Source organism: Dromiciops gliroides, chromosome 4, assembly GCF_019393635.1.
Source record: "Dromiciops gliroides isolate mDroGli1 chromosome 4, mDroGli1.pri, whole genome shotgun sequence".
NCBI lineage: Eukaryota > Metazoa > Chordata > Mammalia > Microbiotheria > Microbiotheriidae > Dromiciops > Dromiciops gliroides.
Genome location: NC_057864.1, coordinates 187,616,958 through 187,642,097, shown reverse-complemented (window position 1 = coordinate 187,642,097; position 25,140 = coordinate 187,616,958). Strand labels below are relative to the sequence as shown.

The 25,140-nt window shown below is 37.6% G+C and overlaps 1 protein-coding gene across 1 annotated transcript in view; it reads right to left on the bottom strand.

Moving 5' to 3' along the window:
• LOC122725876 (beta-1,4 N-acetylgalactosaminyltransferase 2-like) overlaps window positions 1–25,140 on the bottom strand; it is a 59,423-nt gene that overhangs the window by 16,544 nt on the left and 17,739 nt on the right. The window contains 3 exon segments of the mRNA XM_043963223.1: window positions 816–996; window positions 1,359–1,396; window positions 19,806–19,912. Coding sequence (XP_043819158.1) covers window positions 816–996; window positions 1,359–1,396; window positions 19,806–19,912 — 326 coding nt within the window.

Here is a 25,140-nt window from a genome sequence, read left to right as displayed (position 1 = left end):
TTATGAGGAGTGGACCTGAGTCTGGGATTCAGGATTTCTAGCTTCATTTTGTCCTTAGTTTGTCTTATGACCTTTAGAGGACATCAACTTTTATAGGTCTCTGCTTCCCTCCCTATGTAGAACATGACAGAATCATCACTTTATTAGTAATGCCTACAATCTGTTTCTCTATCTGGGCCATATGCCCTGTCTCTCACATCAGATTGGGATCACCTGGAGATAAGGAACTCTTTCTCAGCATAAGGCTGTGCTCAATAAAAGGAGTGGACAAATTCCATTCCTTTTCTCTCCCTCCAAAATTATAGTTAAGGTCACAGAAATCTGAGTATTCTTTGGAAAGAAAGAATGAAAATTCAGGATATTATTAGTGTGTCTGAGAAGCATTGTGACACAATGGATAATGAACCAGCCTCAGGAATAAAGACACCTAGGTTTGAATCTTGTTTCTGACTTGTGACCTTGGGGAAGCCACTTAACTTCTTAATTCTTCAGGTAACTCTCAAAGACCCTGTTATAGAACAGGAACATAGGACCTGGGCCAAACAGAAGATATGAGAAAGCTCCCCTTGCCCCTCAGCAGATCTTCACAGATATCATACTTCCTTCTCTCTATAGTTTGACCTGTGAGCACTGCACCTTGTGGACAGAATGAAGTGGAAAGAGCCAACTCCTGAACAGGTGTAGCATGACACATGAGCAAAAAACCCATTCCCTCTCTCTACCTACTTAGATTGATACATATTTCTCTGAGAGAGCCCTCAGTGGTGCTTTTTCTCTCCCAAAGGGTTCCGGGTTCAAGTGATGGGCTCTCTCACCAATGTCCATAGCTCCTGACTGGTAGATAGTGCTGGTATATGTCACATGCTGCAGGATGAAATTCAGGCGACGTTGGGAAGGGGTCAAAATGGTCAGTTGCTTCTGTCCTCTGCCCAGCACTTCATTGTCTCGGGTGTCAGCAAGAGTGTTCAGGGTCCCTAATGAAGCCTTCAGGATGACCTGGGTGGGTGAGGTAAACAGACACTAAATTTGATTGTTGGACAACCTCCTTCCAAAGAGATTGGCAAACAAACACCCAGGCTGTTCTTGTAGCAGGATTTGAAGGCTGTGGATGGATGGAGTATCTTGGAGGCTTGAAGTTGCTGCTTCCCATCCCATGCTCACTGGAAATCTAGACACATAATGTCTTCTGCATCCTCAAGAACACTGGGTTTGTATCTGCATAGTCAACCTGGAATTTGGCTTTCTTGAGTACAGAGGCTGGTGAGAAGATGACAAGAGGGAACATGGGAAGGAGGCTAGGGACAAAGAGGTGAAAGGGTTGGGTGCCATAGGAAGTGGGGAGGGATAATAACACTGACCTCGTACAATGGTGCTTCTGTTCCATCAAACCGCAGGCCTTGAAAACAGAAAAAGAGACAGAGACATCAGAACAGGTACCGTGGCTCCTTCAGACAGTTCCTAGTTCCACTAATAGTTAGAGGGGGGTGATACTGAGGGGTGCTCAGGACCAAGTACTTCTCTGATTATGCCTAGGACTTCTCTTTTTTATATATATACCCTACACTTCCCATAGGTTTGCTCAATCCATTCCCCTTCAATATGGAACGTCCTCAATATCTCAATAAATATAAAAATCCTGCTCATTCTCCAACACTCCCCTTCCCCCATCCTTTAAATGCTATAGATTTTGGTGTAGAATAGGAGAAAAAATCTTTTTGTATGGGAAAGAAAGACAGAGCATCACTGTGAAGCTTGGGCTCCAGCTGCTGTATGAGAAAAGTTTAATTTAAAGGAGAATGGATTGTTAGGACAAGTATGGAAACGATTGCATCCCAACTTGTGAACTGAGATCAAAAGAGACACTGTACTGGGTCTTAGTACCCCAACAGGAAGCAATACAAGCATCAGGAGCTGTGATGATGATAAGATCCTATATTAAATGTAAAATTCTGTATTATGTTTAGATGCTAAGTTTCTGACTTCCCTCTGGTCACTAGAGGAGATGAGTATAGGGCTTTGGGTGGTACTTGAAAGGACTTTGAATATGGGCACCTGGGGTGGTGCTAGGGTGGTGGGAATGGAAGGGGAGGCTACTGGTAAGTTTATGGCTAATAAAGAAGGAGGAAGTGGTTCCCTACTAAATAGGGGGAGATAATTATGATGCTAGAGGGAATATGATAAGTGTAAAGGAGATTATGCTATGAGAAATTGGAGGGGGAAGAAATTACTTTCAAGTTAGGAGAAAAGTATCTTGCAAGAGATGGCACCTGAGAAGATTCTTGAAAGAAGTGAGAGACTCAACAGGTAGAGATGGGAGAGGAATTTATTCCAGGCATGGGAGAAAGTGTGATGAAAGACCTGGAGAAGATAAGGAGAGAGCAAGGGAGAAGGGTGAGGTCAGAAGAAGAGGCAGGAAAGGTTTATAGTCTACTTTGGGTGTATTGTAGGGCACGTGAATGGAGAGCTTTTTTGTTTTGTTTTGTTTTGTTTTTTTTGCTGGGCAATGGGGGTTAAGTGACTTGCCCGGGGTCACACAGCTAGTAAGTGTCAAGTGTCTGAGGTCGGATTTGAACTCAGGTCCTCCTGAATCCAGGGTCAGCGCTTTAACCACTGCGCCATCTAGCTGCCCCGTGAATGGAGAGTTAATAAAAGGTCTGCTGGATTTTATTTCCAAATGCCAGGTCAAGGAATAGTGGGATGGGGTGGTAGGAACCTTAACTATTTAAGTTAGGCAATGAAAAGCAATGAAAAGTTTTCTGAGTTGAGAAGAGAAAAATATACAGGGAACAGTTGGAAGGACAGATTGGATGGTAGGGAGGCAGATCAGTTAGAAAGCTATTATGATATGCTAAGCAAGAAGACTTGAGAGCCTGAACTAAGGTGGTTGCAGTGGGAATGGAAATGACTGGATGGATTTGAGAGACCCTTTCAGAGGTAGACTTGACAGCACCAGGACAATGATTGGATGAGAGATCTTGGAGAGAAAGATAAGAGGCAAAGTTGACTCTAAGATTATGAGCTTGGGTGAAGGTGAAGATGATGGTGTCCTCTGGGCCTTTAGTTTCCTTATCTTTATGGAAGGGGAGAGACCTAGAGAGATTTCAGAAAAACAAACAAACAAACAATAACAACCCAACCCCCCCAAACTGAAGAACTATAGAGGTTGTTGTTTGTCCTTCATTCTGGAAGAGGACCATGATGTGGAGGTGATGTTATGACTTGCAGTGAATTGGATTTAAGTGAGTCAGGGCTGTGCAAGGTCACCAACCTCACTCTCTCCTCCAGAGCCATCTGGGTCCAGTGACAAGATATGTATCAGGATGACTGGAGAGGGCCTGGATGTTTAAGGCAATTGGAGTTAAGTGACTTGCCCAGGGTCACACAGCCAAAAAGTGAGGTGAGATTTTAAATCTCAGGTTCTCTTGACTCCAGGGCCAGTGCTGGCCCACAGTGCTACCTAGCTGCTCCCAAGTTAGAGGTATAAAAAGGTAAAGAAAGCCTTCATATGCAAAAATGGATGTTCCCCATGTTAGAAAGAATGCAAGGTGGGAATACTTTAATTGAATAGGAAGAAGTCAAGAAGACAACGAGCTGCCTCCAGGGCATAGACTGCATTCTCAATTTTCTCTAGCTTCTCATCTACATAAGATTCCCAAAGGATCATGGGAATTGAAAAATACTCATCATCCTAAGGAAGCTTGGAGTGACAGAGGTAAAAAACTTTTGACCAGCAGGAACATGTCAGAAAGTACCTGTACCAACCTATCTCTTATCAAGACATGATTTTTTTTTTTTAGTGAGGCAATTGGGGTTAAGTGACTTGCCCAGGGTCACACAGCTAGTAAGTGTTAAGTGTCTGAGGCCAGATTTGAACTCAGGTACTCCTGACTCTAAGGCCGGTGCTCTATCCACTGCGCCATCTAGCTGCCCCCAAGACATGATTAACAATGCAAAGCTATGGATCTGAGTGAGTTGAAAGGAATGATTTTCCCCTCTAAGCCATTTCTTTAGCTGAAAAAGCTTCTGTTATGCTCCAGTTGAAACAAGTGTAACACTCCTATTTAGGGCAGCTAGGTGGTAGGATGGATAGAGGCACTGGCCCTGGAATTAGGAGGACCTGAGTTCAAATCTATGCTCAAACACTTACTAGTTGTGTAACCCTGGGCAAATCACTTAACTGTTTATCTCAGGTCCTCATCTGTAAGATGAGCTGGAGAAGGAAATGGCAAACCATGTCAGTATCTTTGCCAAGAAACCCTCACAAATGACTGACCCAACAGCATTCCTCCTCTGGCTAAAGATAGGAGGACTAGGGATACAGATTTGAAATTTTGGGGTAGAGAAGAGCCTCAGAGACAGAACCTTGGCCACTCTCCTCCCTCAATTAATGAGTGGGATGAGGAGCCAGGGACACATAAGAAGTAAACAGAGAAGTAGGAGGAGGACCTTGGCAGTGAAGTGTCACAGAACTCAGTGGAAGAGAGTTTAGTTAATACTGTCAGATAAGTCAAAGAAATCAAATAAGATGAGGACTGAAGAAAATTCTGAAAAAAAAAGTTAAATCAGATTTGGCAATAAGGAAATTATTAGTGATCTTAAATCACTTAGATCAATTTCAGCAGTGGGAATTGCAGAGGGTTGAGAAATAAGAGGGTGATGAAGCTACTTACTAGCTGGGCCTCAGTTTCCTCATCTGTAAAATGAGCTGGAGAAGGAAATGGCAAAACAGTCCAGTATCTCTCTCAAGAAAACCCCAAATTGGGGTCACATGACTAAAAATGACTGAATAACAACAATGTACTGTTTTAAGTGAATTTTACAAATATTTTCTCATTTGATTTCCACAACACAACAACTCTGTGAGATAGATGCTATTATGATTCCCATGTTGCTGTTGAGGAAACTGAGGAGAAAGAGGTTAAGTGACTTGCTAAGGGTCACAGAGCTAGTAAGTGTCAGGGCCAGATCTGAGCTCAGGTCTTCCTAACTTCAGGCCCACCACTCTATCCACTTCAGCACCTGCTGGCTCTAGGACTTAGACAAGAATTGAACAATATGAAAAGGCACACACAGATTGTAAAGCAACCTTATTGCACAACAGGGTGGGTGCTGTGATTGATGACACCACAGATTCATTGATATATCTATGTCCTCAGTTCCAAAGTCTATTGGTGGGATATATTCCCCTTATTAGTAGAGAGCAATGCCCCTTGCCTGTGAGGGGGGGGGGTGCAAGGGACAGGGCAGAGTTGGCAAGAGTGGGAAAGAGGGGAGTTCTTCTCTTTTTGGACTCTCTTTAGTCTCTGAAGACCATTTCAAAGGCTTATGGCTTCCAGATTTAAGAGAGAGGATGGACAAAACCAATCCCATTTCAGGTTGCCAAAAGGGAGAAAAAGACTTGGGAAAGAAGCGAACATGATAGGAGCTGTCAGTCTTCATCATGTCCATGTCCCCAGCTTGCTACACTAGAGACTTTGGAAAGTTTCCCTCTTTGGGTGAGATCTTTTTTGTTTGAGCTGAGTTATTTTATTCTCATTGTTGAGCTTTTTCACTCTTTATGGTCTTGTATAATATTTTCCTATTTATACTTTCTCTGATTTCTGTTTTGCTATTAACTAGGATAAATGTGTTTCTTTGTTATTTGCTCTGTGTGTTTATTGTGGAACTACTCTTTGTTGGGGAGGGAATCAAGCCTTGGATTTGAAGCTTGGGTTCTTTTTTCCCCATTAAAAAATAATGTTAAAAAGATGGGACTCCATTGTAGGGAAAAATTTGGGATAATTAAAGGTGTTCTATAATTTCGTTTAGGCAATGCAGGCTTTTCTCCCCTTCTTCTGGGTTAAATTCTTTGTTTTCAGTGTCTGTTCAAGCTATCTATCCTGGTGGAAGATCTGTCTAGACTGTTCATCTAACTGCATATTCATTAGGTTTTTCCTGTGGGGATGATTAGACCAAATTGTTTTGAGTGGATATGAATCTCAACCAACACAATGTCATCTATGAACATGAGATTTTGGAGGATTTCATCATCTATGAAGAATTTTTCCTGTATTCTTGACTTGGATTCTGTACTGGATCTCCCCCTTGATAGCAAGAAACATATGCTTTGACAAGACTAAGTCTCCTTGTTTTATGCCTCATCTAATATTCACGATTATAGTATAGTTTTCTCTGTTATATCTTTCAAGGAATTTTGAGGTCTTCATGGGAGTTTTTTTGTAAGAGAGCCTTTAAAGTGACATTTTGCCCTATTGCATCAAAAACTTTTTAAAAATAGATTTAATAAACACAAGGGAATCTTGTATTTTTCAAAAAAAAAATAATGAACATGGGGCTGTGGTAAAATATGAAAGTTTTTACCAGTTGGTTAGGATAACTGAAAGACACCAGTGGCGTCTTTCAGTTATCCTAACCAACTGGTAAAAACTTTCATATTTTACCACAGGGCCGAATCAAAATGGTGAAGTTGGAGCAAGAACTCACCTGAACTTTCGTAAATTCCCCTCCAAACAACTTTAAAATAATGCATCAATAAAATTCTGGAGTGGCAGAACCAACTGTGGGAATTTATTGTGATTTGGGGACCCTGCCTTTGGGCTGAGATTAAAAAGCCTTAGGACCTCAGGGTTCTTCTCTGTGTAAGAGGGGCTGGTACCCCTCCCTCTCCACTTCAGCTGAGCTGAGGAGCCCCGTGGGCCTTAGGAAACACCAGCAAGGTGGATGGAGATCCCAGGCTTGCCCTGCCAGTTCTGGGCACACAGCAAGGGGCACGGGCCCCTTGAGCCCTGGGTTTGGTGCTCACAGCCCACTTGAGCCCCCCGGCCACAGAGCTAGCCCAGCCAGTGAATTAACTTGGCATGTGTAGGTGGTCAGCCCGAGTTTCAGATGAGGAGAGAACTTTTTATATACCAGGATGGTCAGACAGAAGAGGAAGGTCGGTGAGAGAAGAGACACTGAGGGGGGCAGACAGACAGAGGAAGGAGTGGTACAGAGTAAGAGGATTTTCAGGGGTCACTATGGTGCAGAGAGGGAAGTTAGATGGAAAGGGGGAATACTAGAAGAAGGTCCGTTGCTACACAGGGGGATGCTAAGAAAGTTAGATGGTAAAGAGTAAGCACAAGCAGTGGCAGGAGGGAGACGCATGGAAAGCAGTCAGTTCTCGTATAACTTTGCATTTCTTATCTCTTACATTTATTTTTATAAATAAACCCTGCTTTGATTATTTTATTAAGAGGCTTCTTAATCATTTGCTTATCAATTTGGAAGCGGAGCAGTGTGGAGAAATTTTTGGAAGGTCCTAACAGATTGGCTTGGGAAATTAATAGCAGTCAGATAGCCAGCCAGCCAAACATCCACAGATTAAGGCCACCAGGCAGATTAGCCCCAAATCAGTAAAATATTTTACACAACAAAAGGTTAGGTGAAACAATATTCCAGTCCAAGACAACTTAGTAGGTTGACAAGAAAGGTCTGTCTCACCAGGTTTGATTGGACTCCAGTGCAGTGTAGACTGTACCATGACATCAGAAGCAGGCCTTGGAGGTGACTGCATCAGTATCAGCAACAGCTTTGAAAGCTCTCAGATCACAGATCTGACAACTGATCAGAAAAAGATTATAGGAAACCCATTGCTGGCACTGGATTCAGGATGCTGTTGCATTGTCCATACACAGTTCTGGGTGACAATTCCAGATCAAAGAGGATCATTAGCACTTATAACCTCAAGAGAGCAGGGGCCCTGTTCTCAATTCTTTTTTTTTTTTTTTTTGGTGAGGCAATTGGGGTTAAGTGACTTGTGCAGGGTCACACAGCTAGTAAGTGTCAAGTGTCTAAGGCCGGATTTGAACTCAGGTCCTCCTGACTCCAGGGCTGGTGCTCTATCCACTGCACCACCTAGCTGCCCCCCTGGTCTCAATTCTAAGGCAGAAAGGAGCACTAGTGTTTGTGGCTTCAAGAGAGCAGGGGGCCTAGTCACAGTTCCAGGATCAAGAGGAGTACTAGCACTTGTGGCTACAGGGAAACAAGGTCCCTTCCTGAGTAAAGACCAGAATATAGACCAGGAAAGCAGGGCCCACACCTGTCCTTAAATCAGACTACCTTAGAAACACTGAAAACCCATAGATCCCCAGAACTAGCTCTGAAAACAGCAGCAGCAACACACACACACACACACACACACACCCTGAAAATTGGGACAGTGCTTCTTTCACTCCAGAAGTAGAGTCCAACTTTGTTTGTTTCAATCTTAATAGTATTTGATTTTTTGCAGTTACATATAGATAATTTTCAACATTTGTTTTTATAAGATTTTGAGTTCCAATTTTTTCTCCCTACTCCCTCCCCAAGACAGAAAGCCATGTGATGATATGTTATATATGTACAATCACATTAAACATAATTCCATATTAGTCATGTTGTGAAAGAAGAATCAGAACAAAAGGGGAAAACCTCAAAAAACAAAACAACACACAGTTCTTTTTTCTGAATGTGGAGAGCATTTTCCATCATGAGTCCTTTAGAGTTGTCTTGGATCATTTTTTTGCTGAGAAGAGCTAAAGTTAAAAGTTAAAGAATAGGCTGGAAAAATGAGCAAGCAACAACAACAAAAAGAACCAGACCATAAGGAGTTGCTATGGTGATGGAAGATCAAGACACAAACTCTGAAGAAGACAAGGATGTCAAAACAGCTACAAACGAAGCCTCAAAGAAAAAGTAATTGGGCACAAGCACAATAAGAAATTTTGGAAGAGCTCAAAAAAGTTTAAAAATCAGTTAAAAGGGGCAGCTAGATGGCGCAGTGGATAGAGCACCGGCCCTGGAGCCAGGAGTACCTGAGTTCAAATCCGGCCTCAGACACTTAACACTTACTAGCTGTGTGACCCTAGGCAAGTCACTTAACCCCAACTGCCTCACTAAAAAAAAAAAATCAGTTAAAAGATGTAGGGGAAAAATTGGGAAAAGAAATTAAGGGGATGTAAGAAAAAAGAGTCAATATCTTGGTAAAAGAATTACAAAAAATACTGAAGAAAATATCAACTTAAAAAATAGAATTGGCCAAGTGGCAAAAAAGGCACAAAAATCCAATGAAGAAAATAATTCCTTAAAACTATAATTGGGGGCAGCTAGGTGATGCAGTAGATAGAGCATTGGCCTTGGATTCAGGAGGACCTGAGTTCAAATCCAGCCTCAGACACTTAACACTTACTAGCTGTGTGACCCTGGGCAAGTCACTTAACCCCAATTGCCTCACCAAAAAAAAAAAAAAACCAAAGGAAAAAAAAAAACTAGAATTGGGCAAGTGGAAGCTAATGACTTTGTGAGACCAAGAAACAATAAAACAAAATAATAAGAATGAAAAAAAATAGAAGAAAATGTGAAATATCTCATTGGAAAAACAACTGACCTGAAAAACAGATCAAGGAGAGATAATGTAAGAATTATTAGATTACCTGAAAGCCACAAAAAAAGAGCCTAGATATCATATTTAAAGAAAATATCAAGAAAACTGCACTCATATCTTAGAACCAGAGGATAAAATAGAAATTGAAGGGATCCACTGATCATCTCCTGAAAGATATCCCAAAATGAAAACTCCCAGGAATATTATAGGCACATTCCAGAGCCCTCAAGGAGAAAATAGTGCAAGAAGTCAAAAGAAACAATTCAAATATTGTGGAGACACAGTCAGGATCACACAAGATTCAGTAGCTTCTACATTAAAGCATTAGAGGACATGGAATATGAAGGCAAAGGAGCTAGGATTACAAACAAGAACAACTTACCCAGCAAAATGAATACAATCTTTGGGGAGGAATAGACAGTTTATGAAATAGAGGACTTTCAAATATTCCTGATGAAAAGAGCAGAGCTGTATAGAAATTTTGACTTTCAAACACTAAACTCAAGAGAATCATAAAAAGATAAATATGAAAGAAAAATCATAAGGGATTCAATAAGGTTAAACTGTTTACATTCCTATATGGGAAGATGATAATTTCAATCTCTTAGAACTTTATTTAGGGCAGTTAGAAGGAATGTACATAGATAAGGCAAAGTATACTTTGATTATAATGGATTGATTTAAAAAATAAAATCAATTGGTGAGAAAGAGGGATGCACTGGAAGAAGGGGGAAGAGAGAGGAAGAATGGGGGAAATCATCTAACATAAAAGAAGCACAAAAGGAAGAACTTTTACAATGGAATGGAAAATGGGGTAGTGGTGGGAGACAGTGCTTGAATATTACTCTCATCAAAATTAGATCAAAGAGGGAATAATATACTCACTCAGTTGGGCATGGAAATCTATCTTACCCTACAGGGAAGTAGAAAGAGAATGGAATAAGAGAAGGGGTGGTAGATTAAGGCAAAACAGATTTGAGGAGGGACAGAAGAGAGAGAGACAGAGACAGAAACACACAGAGGGAGACAGAGATGGAGGGAGGGAGGGAGATAAACAGGGGAATATAAGATGGAGGGAAATACACAGTAATTATAATTTTGAATGCAAATGGGATGAACTCACCCATAAAATGCAGGTGTATAGCAGAATGGATTAAAAATTAGACTCCAACAATATATTGTTTTTATTTATTTATTTATTTATTTTTTAGTGAGGCAATTGGAGTTGTGACTTGCCCAGGGTCACACAGCTAGTGTCAAATGTCTTAGGCCGGATTTGAACCTAGGTCCTTCTGAATCCAGGGCCGGTGCTTTATCCACTGCACCACCTAGCTGCCCCCTAAATTTTTTTTTTAAAGTGAGGCAATTGGGGTTAAGTGACTTGCCCAGGGTCACACAGCTAGTAAGTGTTAAGTGTCTGAGGCCAGATTTGAACTCAGGTACTTCTGACTCCTGGACCAGTGCTCTATCCACTGTGCCACCTAGCTGCCTGAATATATTGTTTATAACAAATACACTTGACCAAACAAGAGAAAGAGAATATTATGAAGTGCAAAATGGATGATTTTGATTACATTAAATTAAAAAGTTTTTGCTCATCTCAATCAGCATCAGTTTATGTAAATCCTTCCAGGTTTCTCTGAACTCCTCTTGCTCATTGTTTCTTACAGCACAATAGTATTCCATTACATTCATATACCACAACTTGTTTAGCCATTCCCCAATTGATGGGCATTCTCTCAATTTCCAATTCTTTGCCACCACAAAGAGAGCTGCTATAAATATTTTTGTACATGTGGGTCCTTTTTCCTCTTCTATGATCTCTTTGGGATATAGATCTAGTAGTGGTATAACGGGGTCAAAGGGTATGCACAATCCCATAGCCCTTTAGACATAGTTCCAATTTGCTCTCCAGAATGGTTGGATCAGTTCACAGCTTCACTAACAATGCATTAGAGTTCCGATTTTTCCACAGATTCTCCAACATTTATTATTTTCCTTTTTTGTCATATTAGCCAATCTGATAGGTGTGAGGTGATACCTCAGAGTTGTTTTAATTTGCATTTCTCTGATCAATAGTGATTTAGAGCATTTCAGAAATATGTTTAATGTGATTGTACATATACAGCCCATATCAGATTGCTTTCCATCTTGGGGATGGGGGAGGGAAGGAAGGGTGGGAGAAAAACTTGGAACTAAAAATCCTATGAAAACAAATGTTGAAAACTATCCTTACATGTAACTGGAAAATAATAAAATACTTTTATGATAACAGATACACTTGAAACAGAGAGACACAGAGTGAAAATAAGGGGCCTGAGCAAAATCTATTATGTTTCATCTGAGGTTTAAAAAAAGGAGGGGTAATAATCATGATCTCAGACAAAACAAAAGCAAAAATAGATCTAATTAAAAGGGATAATTAGGGAAGCTACATTTTGCTAAAAGTATCACAGACAGGGGGTAGCTAGGTGGCACAGTGGATAAAGCATTGGCCTTGGATTCAGAAGTACCTGAGTTCAGGGGGCAGCTAGGTGGTGCAGTGGATAAAAGCACCGGCCCTGGATTCAGGAATACCTGAGTTCAAATCCGGCCTCAGACACTTTACACTTCCTAGCTGTGTGACCTTGGGTAAGTCACTTAACCCTCATTGCCCCGCAAAAAAATTGTGGTACATTCATGTAATGAAATACTATGATGGTGTGGCAGAAGTACCTGAGTTCAAATCTGGCCTTAGACACTTGATACTTACTAGCTGTGTGACCCTGGTCAAGTCACTTAACCTCATTGACCCACAAAAACAAAACACCCCCCCCCAATTTGCTATTCCTTTCAAAATAAAAAAAGTATCATAGACAATGAAATAAAATCAATCCTAAACATATATGCAACAAATGGCATAGCATCCACATTCTTAAAGAAAAAGTTAAATGAATTACAGGAGGAAATAGACAGTAAAATTATACTAGTAGGGGACTGCAACTTTTCCCTCCTATAACTAGATAAATCTAGTTGTAAAATAAACAAGAAAATAAAATAAACAGGAATGAAGTTAAGGAGATGAATATAATTTTAGAGCAGTTAGAAATGGTAGGGAAAATTGAATGGGAATAGAAAGGATTATACATTTTTCAGTGGTACATGGCACCTACACAAAAACTGACCATGTATTAGGGCATAAAAACCTTTCAACCAAATGCAGAAGAGCAGAAGTAGTAAATGTACCCTTTTCAGATCATAATGCAATAAAAATTACATTCAATAAAGGGCGGTGGAAGCATAGATTAAAAATCAATTAGAAATTAAATAATCTTGAATTGAAATTTTCTCAACTGAAATTGAGAAAACCATTGAACTAATAAATAAAACTAGGAACTGGTTTTATGAATAAACCAATAAAATTGACAAACCATTGGTTAATTTGATTTTTTTTTAAAGAAAGCCAAATTACCAGTATCAAAAATAAATAGTATAAATTCACCACCAATGAAGATGAAACTAAAGCAATTATTATTTTTTTTACAGGGCAATTGGGGTTAAGTGACTTGCCCAGGGTCACACAACTAATAAGTGTTAAGTGTCTGAGGCCAAATTTGAACTCAGGTCCTCCTGAATCCAGGGCCGGTGCTTTATCCACTGTACCACCTAGCTGCCCCAAACTAAAGCAATTATTAGGAGCTATCTTGCCCAATCACATGCCAATAAATCTAACAATCTAAGTGAAATGGATTAATATTTACAAAACTAGTTGATATAATTAGCAACTTTAACAAAGTTGCAGGACAAAAAATAAATCCACACAAAACATCAGTGTTTTATATATATATATATATATATATATATATATATATATATATATATACACATTTTTGGTGAGGCAATTGGGGTTAAGTGACTTGCCCAGGGTCACACAGCTAATAAGTGTTAAGTGTCTGAGGCCAGATTTGGACTCAGGTCCTCCTGAATCCAGGTCCAGTACTCTATCCACTGAGCCATCTAGCTGCCCTAGTGTTTCTATATATTATTGACAAGGTCCAGCAGGAAAGAGAAATTCCATTTAAAATAACTGGAGACAATATAAACTACTTGGGAGTCTACCTGCCAAGACAAAACCAGGAACTATATGAATACAATTACAAAATATTTTTTCACACAAATAAAGTCAGATGTAAACAATTGGGAAAAGGTTGTATAATCTAGTTATACAACCAACTTCCCTTCCAACATCACTGGTAACATTTGAGAAAGCAGTTTCAGTAGTATGATAGGGTCGAAATTCAGGCAGCTAGGGGGTACAGTGGATAGAGTGCCAGCTCTAGAGTCAGGAAGACTCATCTTCCTGAATTAAAATCTAACTGGCTGTGTCAGTTGTGTCTGACTTTTTATGATCCCATTTGGGTTTTTCTTGGCAAAGATACTGGAGTGGTTAGCCACTTCCTTCTCCAGCTTATTTTATCGATGAGGAAACTGAGGCAAACAAGGTTAAGTGACTTGTCCAGGGTCACATAGCTAATAAGTGTCTGGGGCCAGATCTCAGGTTTTCCTGACTCCAGGCTCAGCATTATATGCACAATGGCACCTAGATGTCCTTGGTCATGTGTAGGCTGAGTCAATATCATAAAAATGATAATTGTACTTAAATTAATCTACTTATTTAGTGTCATAACAACCAAACTATCAACAATTATTACATAGAGCTAGAAAAAATAATAAAATTCATTTGCCAGAACTAAGGTCAAGAATGTCAAGGTGAAAAAGAATGTGAAGAAAAGTGACCTAGGCATACCATATGTCCAATTGTATTACAAAACAATAACCATCAAAACAATTTAGTACTGGTTAAGAAATAGAATGGTGGCTCAGTGATTAGGTACAGAAGACACAGTAGTAAATGACCATAGTAATCTAGTGTTTGATAAATTCAAAGATCAAAGCTTTTTTTATAAGAGCTCACTATTTGAAAAAAATTGCTTGGAAAACTGGACAGCAATTTGGTAAAAAAAAAAAATAGATATAGACCAAGATCTCACACCAAATACCAAGATAAGATCCAAATGGGTATACATGAAATGTGATATCATAAATAAGTAAGTGGGCATAGAATAGTTTACTTATCAGATCTATGGATAAGGGAAATTTTAGTGACCAAATAAAAGAGAGCACTACTAGATGTAACATGAATAATTTTGATTATATTAAATGTAAAAGGTTTTCACAAACAAAACCAAAGCAGAAAACTGCTACTGCTAAGGAATTTGAAGCAAATTTCTCTGATAAAGGTCTCATTTCTCTTTTAAAAGTTTTTACATCACTTTAATTTTTTATGTGAAACTACAAATCTATTAAGTATACCTTGATGTTCCTTTTAAATACATAATAAAGTTGTTATGTAACTTTTTTCTTCCCCTATAGATAGCTACAATTAGACACAAATATGTTTATATATGTAAAACCATCCTATGCATAGTTCTACTTATCAGTCCTTTCTCTGAATCCAGGGCCAGTGCTTTATCCAATTCACCTCCTAGGTGCCTTCTTCTTTTTTTAAAAAAATAAATTGTATTTTTTGGGAGGGCAGGGTAATGAGGGTTAAGTGACTTGCCCAAGGTCACACAGCTAGTAAGTGTCACATATCTGAGGCCAGATTTGAACTCTGGTCCTCCTGAATCCAGGGCAGGTGCTTAATCCACTGTGCCACCTCGATGCCCCCTCAGTCCTTTCTCTGGATACAGATAGTATCTTCCTTCATATGTCTTATCGAACAACTGAGTCAAATTTATAAAAATACGAGTCATTCCCCAATTGATAAATGGCCCAAAGATAAGAATATGTAGTTTTCAGATGAAGAAAGCAAAACTATCTAAAGTCATAGGAAAAAAAAATGTTCTAAATTACTGATGATTAGAGAAGTGAAAATTAAAACAACTCTGAGATATCACTTTACACATATCAGATTGGCTAACATGACATAAAAGGAAAATGACAAATGTTGGAGAAGATGTGGGAAAATCAGGCACTAAAGTACCATTTGTGGAATTGTGAACTGATCCAACCATTCTGAAGAGCAATTTGGAACACCCAAAAAGCTATAAAACTGTTTATCCTTTGACCCAGCAATACCATTACTAGGTCTGTATCCCAAAGAAATATAAGGAAAAGGACCTATGTATAAAAAAATATTTACAGTGATGGGATGCCCATCAATTGGGGAATGGTTGAACAAGTTGTGGTATATGATTATGTTGTGAGCTATAAAAATGATGAGCAGAAAAACCTGGAAAGACTTAAGTGCACTGATGCTAAGTGAAGTGAGCAGAACCAGTAGACCACTGTACACAGTAACAGCAATGTTGTATGAAGATCAAATGTGAATGACTTAGCTATTCTCAGCAATACAAGGATCTGAGACAATTTTGAAGGACCTGTGATGAAAAAATGCTATTCACCTCCAGTGAAAGAATTGATGGAGTCAAAATACGGATTGAAGCATACTTTTAAAACTTTATTTTTCTTGGAAGTTTTTGTGGTCTGCATTTTCTTTTGCAGAATCTTTCTCAAGCCTAAGAGGTTCACTTACAAACTGTTCACAGGCACAATAACCTTCTCAAATATCATACTATATGTCATCTTCATATGCCCCCAATGGCAAACAGCATGGCTTAACTGCAAGCAACCTTGCTCTAGTATTGACGGAGCTCATAGTTTTCTGTTCCTTCCTATACCCCTGACCATGGTGCTGAAGGATGCCATAAGAGCAATGCTAACATTCTGGGGATTGATAACACCTAAAAGCAATAATAGACAATGAAAGTAAATTATAGTCCAATTTCACAAGTTAATAAAAAATCCTAATATCAAAAAGATCATACATTCTGATGAAGTAGGATTTATACCAGGAATGCAGGGTTAGTTTAATATAAGGAAAACTATTAACACAATTTGTTATATCAATAACAAAATAAACAAAATCACATGATTATATTAATTGATGCAAGAAAAGCTTTTGGTAAAATACAACACTCATTCCTATTAAAACACTTGGAAGAAGTTATAAATGGATATTTTCTTAAAATGATAAGAATCATCTGCCTAACACCATCAGCGAGGATTATTTATAATGGGGATAAACTAGAGGTTTTCCCAATAAGATCAGGAGTGAAGCAAGATGTCCATTATCACTAATATCATCCAATATTATTTAGAAATGTTAGCAATAGCAATAAGATAAGAAAAAGAAATGGAAAGAATTAAAATGGACAATGAGGTGATAAAACTATCTCTTTTGGTAGACAATATTACTTGGAAAATCCTAAAGATTCAACTAAAAAGTTAGTCGAAATAGTTAATAACTTTATCAAAGTATCAGGTACAAAATAAACCCACATAAATCATCAGTATTTCTATATATCACCAACAAAGCCCTGTGCAACGAGGTAGTAAGAGATATCTTTTAGAATAACTGTTGATAGCATAAAATGCCTGGGAGCACAATTTCCAAAACAAATCCAGGAACTTCAGAAACATAAGACACTTTTTATACAATGCCAGATTTAAATAATTGGATAAATATTGTTTATTGGCAGAGACAATATAATAAAAATTAGAATTCTACCTAAACTAATCTATTTATTCAATGCCATCACAATTAAATTACCAAAACTTATTTTACTGAGTTAGAAAAAATAATAACAAAATTCATGTCGAAGAACAAGAGGTAAAGAATTTCAAAGGAACTAATAAAAAAGTGTAATGGATGAAGGTTTAGCACTACCAAATCTTAAACTATATTATAAAGCAGTCATTTTCAAAACTATCTGATATTGGCTAAGAAAGAGAAAGGTAGATCAGTGGAATAGAGTATACCTACAATATCACAGCATCAAATGACTATGGTAACTTTGTGTTTGACAAGCGTAAAAAGTTTAAGTTTTATTTGGTTAAAAAAAATTGTTGGGAAACCTGGAAAGCAGTCTGGGAGAAATTGCACATAGACCAATACCTTATACCATTCTCCAAGATAAGGTCAAAATGGATACATATAAAGAGAGCTATTACAAGAAAATTAGGTGAATGTGGAACATATCCATTAGACTTATGGGTGGGAGAACAATTTATGAATAAACAAGAAATAGAGAGCATTGTGAGGTATAAAATGGATAATTTCATTACATTAAATTAAAAAAGGTTTTGTACAAATAAAACCAATGTAGCCAAGATTAAAAAGAAAGCAAAAAATTTGGGGGTGGGAGATGAAATTTTATAGACAGTTTCTCAAATATATAAAGAACTTTGTGAAATATATAAGAATGTGAGTCATTGTCCAATTGATAAAGGGTCAAGGAGTATGAACAGGCAGTTTTCCAGTACAGAAATAAAAATAATTTATAGTTATATAAAATGCTCTACATCACTATCAATTAGAGAAATGCAAATTAAAACAACTTTGAGATATGATCTTATTCTTATGAGATTAGCTAAAAGAATAAAAGTGACAAATGTTGGAGGGGATGTGGAAAAATTGGGACACTGATACCCTGTTGTTGGAATTGTGAAGTGATCCAACCATTTTGGAGAGCAATTTGGAATTATGCCCAAAGAGTTATAAAACTGTGTATACTCTTTGACCCAGCAATACCACTATTAGGTCGGTTTCCCAAGGTGATTAGGGAAAAAGGAAAAGAACGTGTATGTTCTAAAACATTTATAGCAGCTTTCTTTGTGGTGGCAAAGAACTGGAAATTGAAGGATGTGCTTCAACAAGGGAATGGCTAAAAAAGCTGCAGAATATGATTGTGATGGAATACTGCTGTGCTATATGATGAGCAGGTTGATTAGATCACTTTAAAGTTAATAATAGGACATATGGATGTCAGAATTGTTCTGTGAATATAGGACACATATACTTTGCTAGATCAAAGGCAGTAGACAAAAATTTGGTTACCAACCATAAGATAAGGTGGGGTAATTCCCTGAGAGGATCCAGACCATGTACCTAGAAAGATTAAAGAGGTGAAAGTAAAGATTTAAGAATTGTTTTAGAGATCATAACTCTATCTCTGTACTGACACTAGAAGCAAAGCCAATTAATATGCCAAAGAGAAGCAGATTATTCTGCTGTTACCTGCTGTTGAAAGGAAGAAGGAAGAGAAAAAATATACTATGTTCTCTATTATAACTTGCTTCTATGAATATGGATAATAAGAAGTAGAGAGAATATACTCTGCCATCTATTGTGATTTTCTGCTGAGAGTAAGAGTAGTGAAGAGAAGACAGAATACATTTCTCTGCATTGCTACTTGTTGCTGAGAGGTAGAAAAGAAGGATCCTTAGGATAAGAGTTGAAGAGGTCTTTACTAAAATTAGAGTCAAAGTCATTGCCTTTTCCTAAAAGAGTGTAAGAATACTTTAGCTGAAGGCATCAGCTAAGCCTGAATCCGGAAGTGATAGATATTACAGTGGCTATTGAGGAGTAAGTGCAACTGAGGGGAGGAACAACTTGGAAGTAGGGAATCAGAGAAGTCATTCAGTGGATTGATATGGGTGGCTGAGATGTTAGTACTATTCTAGCATAGTATAGATAAACTTTATATTAGAAGTAGAAGTGTCTATTAAATACAGAAGCTAGTTCTTGAAACAAGAAGGCACTAAAGTTCAGTTCTAGAGTTGTGTTATGCCAAGCACATGGGTTTTCCTTACTCATGCACTTCCCTGCCAGGTTTGTGCCCACTCTTCTATACAGCCACTAAGTGCATTGGTGGAAGAGCGTGACCCAGGTTTATGTGCAAATTGTGATGTATTTATTATTCTTTTATTTGCCTTACATGAATAATTGTGATGTTATGATTGTTTCTTTTACTTTATTGTTAAGTAAATATTTATTTCTATCTAATGCACCATTATTGTTAGTCAAATGGAAGTATACAGGGGAGAACATGAGATCTGCGATGGCTATGAGGAATGTATTCCTCCAACCTCCCAAAAAAAGCTACATGTTAGGATCCTAACAGAATTTGAGCACAGCCAATTGTGGTCCTTCTCTGGGAACTCAGATCTGACAGTGTGAAGTCAGGTTGAGGTAAAAGAGCCAGACAAAAGATTGAATATGGTGTGTGTGTGGGTTCTATGCTAGAGGTAAACCACATCAGATGTTATATATATGCTTTGCATATATTTATATGTGTGTTATGTTTTCTACTTTATTAAAATGTAAGCTCCTTGAAGACAGGAAGTCTCATTTTTTTTCTTTTTATCCCTAGAACCTAGCCTGGAATAAAGTTGGCCCTTAATTAATGACTGGTGATTGAGAGTGAGAGAATTAAATGATAAATGAGCCATTATTCAGTCTTGGGAGCAAGCATGAAAACAAGGGAGGGGAATGGGGCCAAGGAAATGAGCAGGCACCTACCTGGGATCAGTATTGTGTGAAGGGGCATCACCTCCACCCCATGAATAGGATACCCAAAAGGGATGTTTGGCTGGGCCAGCACAGGTGGAGGGTGGGGCAGCCCTTTTCTGCAGAAGAAAGAAATATGAGTGCAGTGTTTTGAGATCCTCTTGTCCCATTTGTTCTCACCTCCAACAAGCAATTACAAAACATTTCCCATGAATGGTGACTTGAGATGGTCTGTGGGAAGAGAGACAGCATGGGGAAACTTTTCATCTGAGAGCAGAAATGTTTAGGGGAGATGCAGTACCTTCTCTCTGGAAATAGCTATTCTGATTGTAGGAAATGGAGTATGCATACCAAATAGAACTTGAGAACACCTACAGAGTCATCCAGCAATGGGGTGAAAATAATGTACTATAAACTTTTCCACATTTGCTCATTTGAGGGAAGTAGAGTTTGAAGACATATATTGATGGATGAGGTTCTGAGAACTTTCCTGAACCTGAAAACTCTAAGGAAGGATTTTCTTTCTTTTTTTTTTAATTAATAAAGTATTTTTTTTTCCCGTTACATGTAAAGATAGTTCTCAACCTTTGTTTATACAAGCTTTACAATTTCAGATTTTTCTCCCTCCCTCCCCTCCCCTAGACAGCAGGTAATCTGATATAGGTTATATATATATATATATGTATATATATATATAATAACATTAATCCTATTTCTGCATTAGTCATGTTATAAGAGAAAAAAATCAGAGCAATGATGGAAAGCCTCAAAATAGAAAAAAAACAACAGCATCAAAAATAAAAGAAATAGTATGGTTCATTTAGCATCTATACTCCGCAGTTCTTTTTTTTTTTTTTCCTGGATTTGGAGATCCTCTTCCATCACGAGTTCCCTGGAACTCTTCTGTACCATTGCATTGGTGAGAAGAATATAGTCCATCACAGTAGATCAACACTCAATGTTGATGTTACTGTGTACAATGTTCTTCTAGTTCTGCTCATCTCACTCATCATCAGCCCACGCAAGACCCTCCAGGTTTCTCTGAACTCCTCCTGCTCATAGTTTCTTATAGCACAATAGTATTCCATTGTATTCATATACCACAACTTGTCCAGCCATTCCCCAATTGATGGGCACCCCCTCAACTTCCAATTCTTTGCCACCACGTAAACAGCAGCTATAAATATTTTTGTACATGTGGGTCCCTTTCCCCCTTCCATGATCTCTTTGGGAAAAAGACCCAGAATTGGTATTGCTGGGTCAAAGGGTATGCACAGCTTTATTGCCCTTTGGGCATAATTCCAAATTGCTCTCCAGAATGGTTGGATCAGTTCACAGCTCCACCAACAATGCATTAGTGTTCCAATTTTCCCACAGCTTCTCCAACATTTATTATTTTCCTTTTTTGTCATTTTAGCCAATCTCATAGGTGTCAGGTGGTACCTCAGAGTTGTTTTTATTTGCATCTCTCTAATCATTCGAGATTTAGAGCATTTTTTCATATGGGAATAGATAGCTTTGGTTTCTTCATCAGAAAACTGCCTGTTCATATCCTTTGACCATTTCTCAATTGGGGAATGACTTGGGTTCTTATAAATTTGATTTAGTTCCCTATATATTTTAGAGATGAGGCCTTTATCAGAAGTACTGGCCTCAAAAATTGTTTCCCAGCTTTCTGCCTCCCGTCTAATTTTGGATGCATTGCTTCTGTTTGTACAAAAATTTTTTAATTTAATGTAATCAAAATCATCCACTTTGCATTTTATAATATACTCTATCTCTTGTTTGGTCAAAAACGGTTTTCCTTTCCAAAGATCTGATAGGTAGACTATTCCTTTCTCTCCTAATTTACCTATGGTATCACCTCTTATGTCTAAATCGTGTATCCATTTTGACCTTATTTTAGTATAAGGTGTAAGATGTTGGTCCATGCCTAATTTCTGCCATACTATCTTCCAGTTTTCCCAACAGTTTTTGTCAAATACTGAGTTCCTATCCCAGAAGCTGGAGTCTTTGGGTTTATCAAACACTACATTACTAGTGTCATTTACTACTGCATTTCCTGAGCCTAGCCTATTCCATTGATCTACCACTCTATTTTTTAGCCAGTACCAGATGGTTTTGATGACTGCTGCTTTATAGTAGAGCTCCAGGTTTGGTACTGCTAACCCACCTTCCTGTGAATTTTTTTTCATTATTTCCCTGGATAGTCTTGATTTTTTGTTTTTCCAGATGAATTTTGTTATTATTCTTTCTAGCTCTATAAAATAATTTTTAGGCAGTCTGATTGGTATGGCACTGAATAAGTAAATTAATTTAGGCAGTATTGTCATTTTTACTATATTAGCTCTGCCTATCCATGAGCAATTGATATCTTTCCAATTATTTAGATCTGATTTGATTTGTGTGAAGAGTGTTTGGTAGTTGTGTTCATAGAGTTCCTGGGTTTGTCTTGGCAAGTAGACTCCCAAGTATTTTATATTATCTACTGTTACTTTAAATGGAATTTCTCTTTCTATCTCTTGCTGCTGGACTTTGTTGGTCATGTATAGAAATGCTGATGATTTATGTGGATTTATTTTATATACTGCTACTTTGCTAAAGTTGTTAATTGTTTCAAGTAATTTTTGAGTTGATTCTTGAGGATTCCTTAAGTATACCATCATAACATCTGCAAAGAGTGATAGTTTTGTTTCCTCCTTGCCTATTCTAATTCCTTTAATTCCTTTCTCTTCTCTGATTGCTAAAGCTAACATTTCTAGGACAATATTAAATAATAGGGGTGATAATGGACATCCCTGTTTCATCCCTGATCTTATTGGGAAGGTCTCTAATTTATCTCCATTGCATATAATACTTGCTGATGGCTTTAGGTAGATACTATTTATTATTTTAAGGAAAGCTCCCCCTATTCCTAAACTCTCCAGTGTTTTTATTAGGAATGGGTGTTGTATTTTGTCAAAAGCTTTCTCTGCATCTATTGAGATAATCATATGATTTTGGTTGGTTTTCTTATTGATGTGGTTGATTATGTTAATAGTTTTCCTAATGTTGAACCAGCCCTGCATTCCTGGTATAAATCCCACCTGGTCATAGTGTATTATCCTGGTGATCACTTGCTGTAATCTCCTTGCTAATATCTTATTTAAGATTTTAGCGTCAATATTCATTAAGGAAATTGGTCTATAATTTTCTTTCTCTGTTTTTGCTTTGCCTGGTTTTGGTATCACCACCATATTTGTGTCATAAAACGAATTTGGTAGAACTCCTTCTTCACCTATTTTTCCAAATAATTTGTATAATATTGGAATTAATTGTTCTTTAAATGTTTGATAAAATTCACCCGTAAATCCATCTGGCCTTGGGGATTTTTTCCTAGGGAGTTCATTAATGGCTTGTTCAATTTCTTTTTCTAATATGGGTTTATTTAAGGATTTTATTTCTTCTTCAGTTAACCTGGGCAGTTTGTATTTTTGTAAATATTCATCCATTTCATTTAGATTGTCAAATTTATTGGCATACAGTTGGGCAAAATAATTCCTAATTATTGATTTAATTTCCACTTCATTGGTGGTAACATCCCCTTTTTCGTTTTTGATACTGGTAATTTGGTTTTCTTCTTTCTTTTTTTTAATCAAATTAACCAATATTTTATCGTTTTTTTTTCATAAAACCAGCTCTTAGTTTTATTGATTAATTCTATAGTTTTTTTTGCTTTCAATCTTATTAATTTCTCCTTTGATTTTCAGGATCTCTAATTTAATATCTAATTGGGGATTTCTAATTTGTTCTTTTTCTAGCTTTTTAAGTTGCATGCCCAATTCATTAATCTCCTCTTTCTCTTTTTTATTCATGTAAGCATTTAGAGCTATAAATTTCCCCCTAAGCACTGCTTTGGTTGCATCCCATAGATTTGGGTATGTTGTCTCATTATTGTCATTTTCTTGGATATAGTTATTGATTGTTTCTATGATTTCTTGTTTGGCCCATTCATTCTTTAGAATGAAATTATTTAGTTTCCAATTGATTTTCATTCTACTTTTCCTTGGCTCTTTCTTACATGTAATTTTTATTGCATCATGATCTGAAAAGGATGCATTTACTATTTCTGCCTTTCTACATTTGTGCCCTAATACATGGTCAATTTTTGAAAATGTGCCATGTACTGCTGAGAAAAAGGTATATTCCTTTCTATCCCCATTCAATTTTCTCCAGACATCTATCATGTCTAACTTTTCTAGTAATATATTCACCTCTTTCGCTTCTTTCTTATTTATTTTTTGGCTAGATTTATCTAATTCTGAGAGGGAGAGATTCAGATCCCCCACTAGTATAGTATTACTGTCTAATTCCTCTTGTAACTCATTTAACTTCTCCTTTTAGAACTTGGATGCTATACCACTTGGCACATATATATTCAATATTGATATTACTTCATTATCTATAGTACCTTTAAGCAAGATGTAATTTCCTTCCTTATCTCTTTTAATGAGATCTATTTTTGCCTGTGCTTTGTCTGAGATAAGGATTGCTACCCCTGCTTTTTTTACTTTAGCTGAAGCATAATATATTCTACTCCAGCCTTTTACCTTTACTCTGTGTGTATCTCTCTGCTTCAAATGTGTTTCTTGTAAACAGCATATTGTAGGATTCTGGTTTTTAATCCACTCTGCAATTCGCTTCCATTTTATAGCAGAGTTCATCCCATTCACATTCACAGTTATTATTACTGACTGTCTATTCCCCTCCATTCTATTTTCCCCCTTTGTACTTTCCCCCCCTTCTTTCACCCTATTCATCCTCACCGACATTTTACTTCTTACCCCTGCCTCCCCAATCTGCCCCTCCCTTTTTATCACCCCCTTCTCTTTTCTTTACCCTTTTCTCCCTTGCTTTTGTCCTCCCTTCTATCAGTCCCCCCTTTCCCTTCCCCTTTTGCTTCCCTAAAGAATGAGTTAAGTTTCTTTATCCCAATGAACGTATATGTTATTCCCTCTTTGAATCAAATCTAATGAGAATAGGGTTGAAACAATGTTCACCCCTCCTTTCTTTCCCTCTATTGTAATAGGTTTTTTTTTTCATCTCTTCATATGATATAATTCATCCCCTTCCACCTCCCCTTTCCTCTCCTCCCCAGAGACTCCCTTTTTAACCCCTTAAAAATTTTTTTGTATCATCACATCAAAGACAATTTATATTTATACCCTCTGTGTAAAGTCCTCTCTGCCCAAATATATTTACAGTTCTTAAGAGTTATGAGTATTATCTTCCCATGTAGGGATATAAACAGTTTAACCTAATAGGGTAACCTTTTTTTTTTTCTCCCCCTCTGTTTACCTTTTTAAAC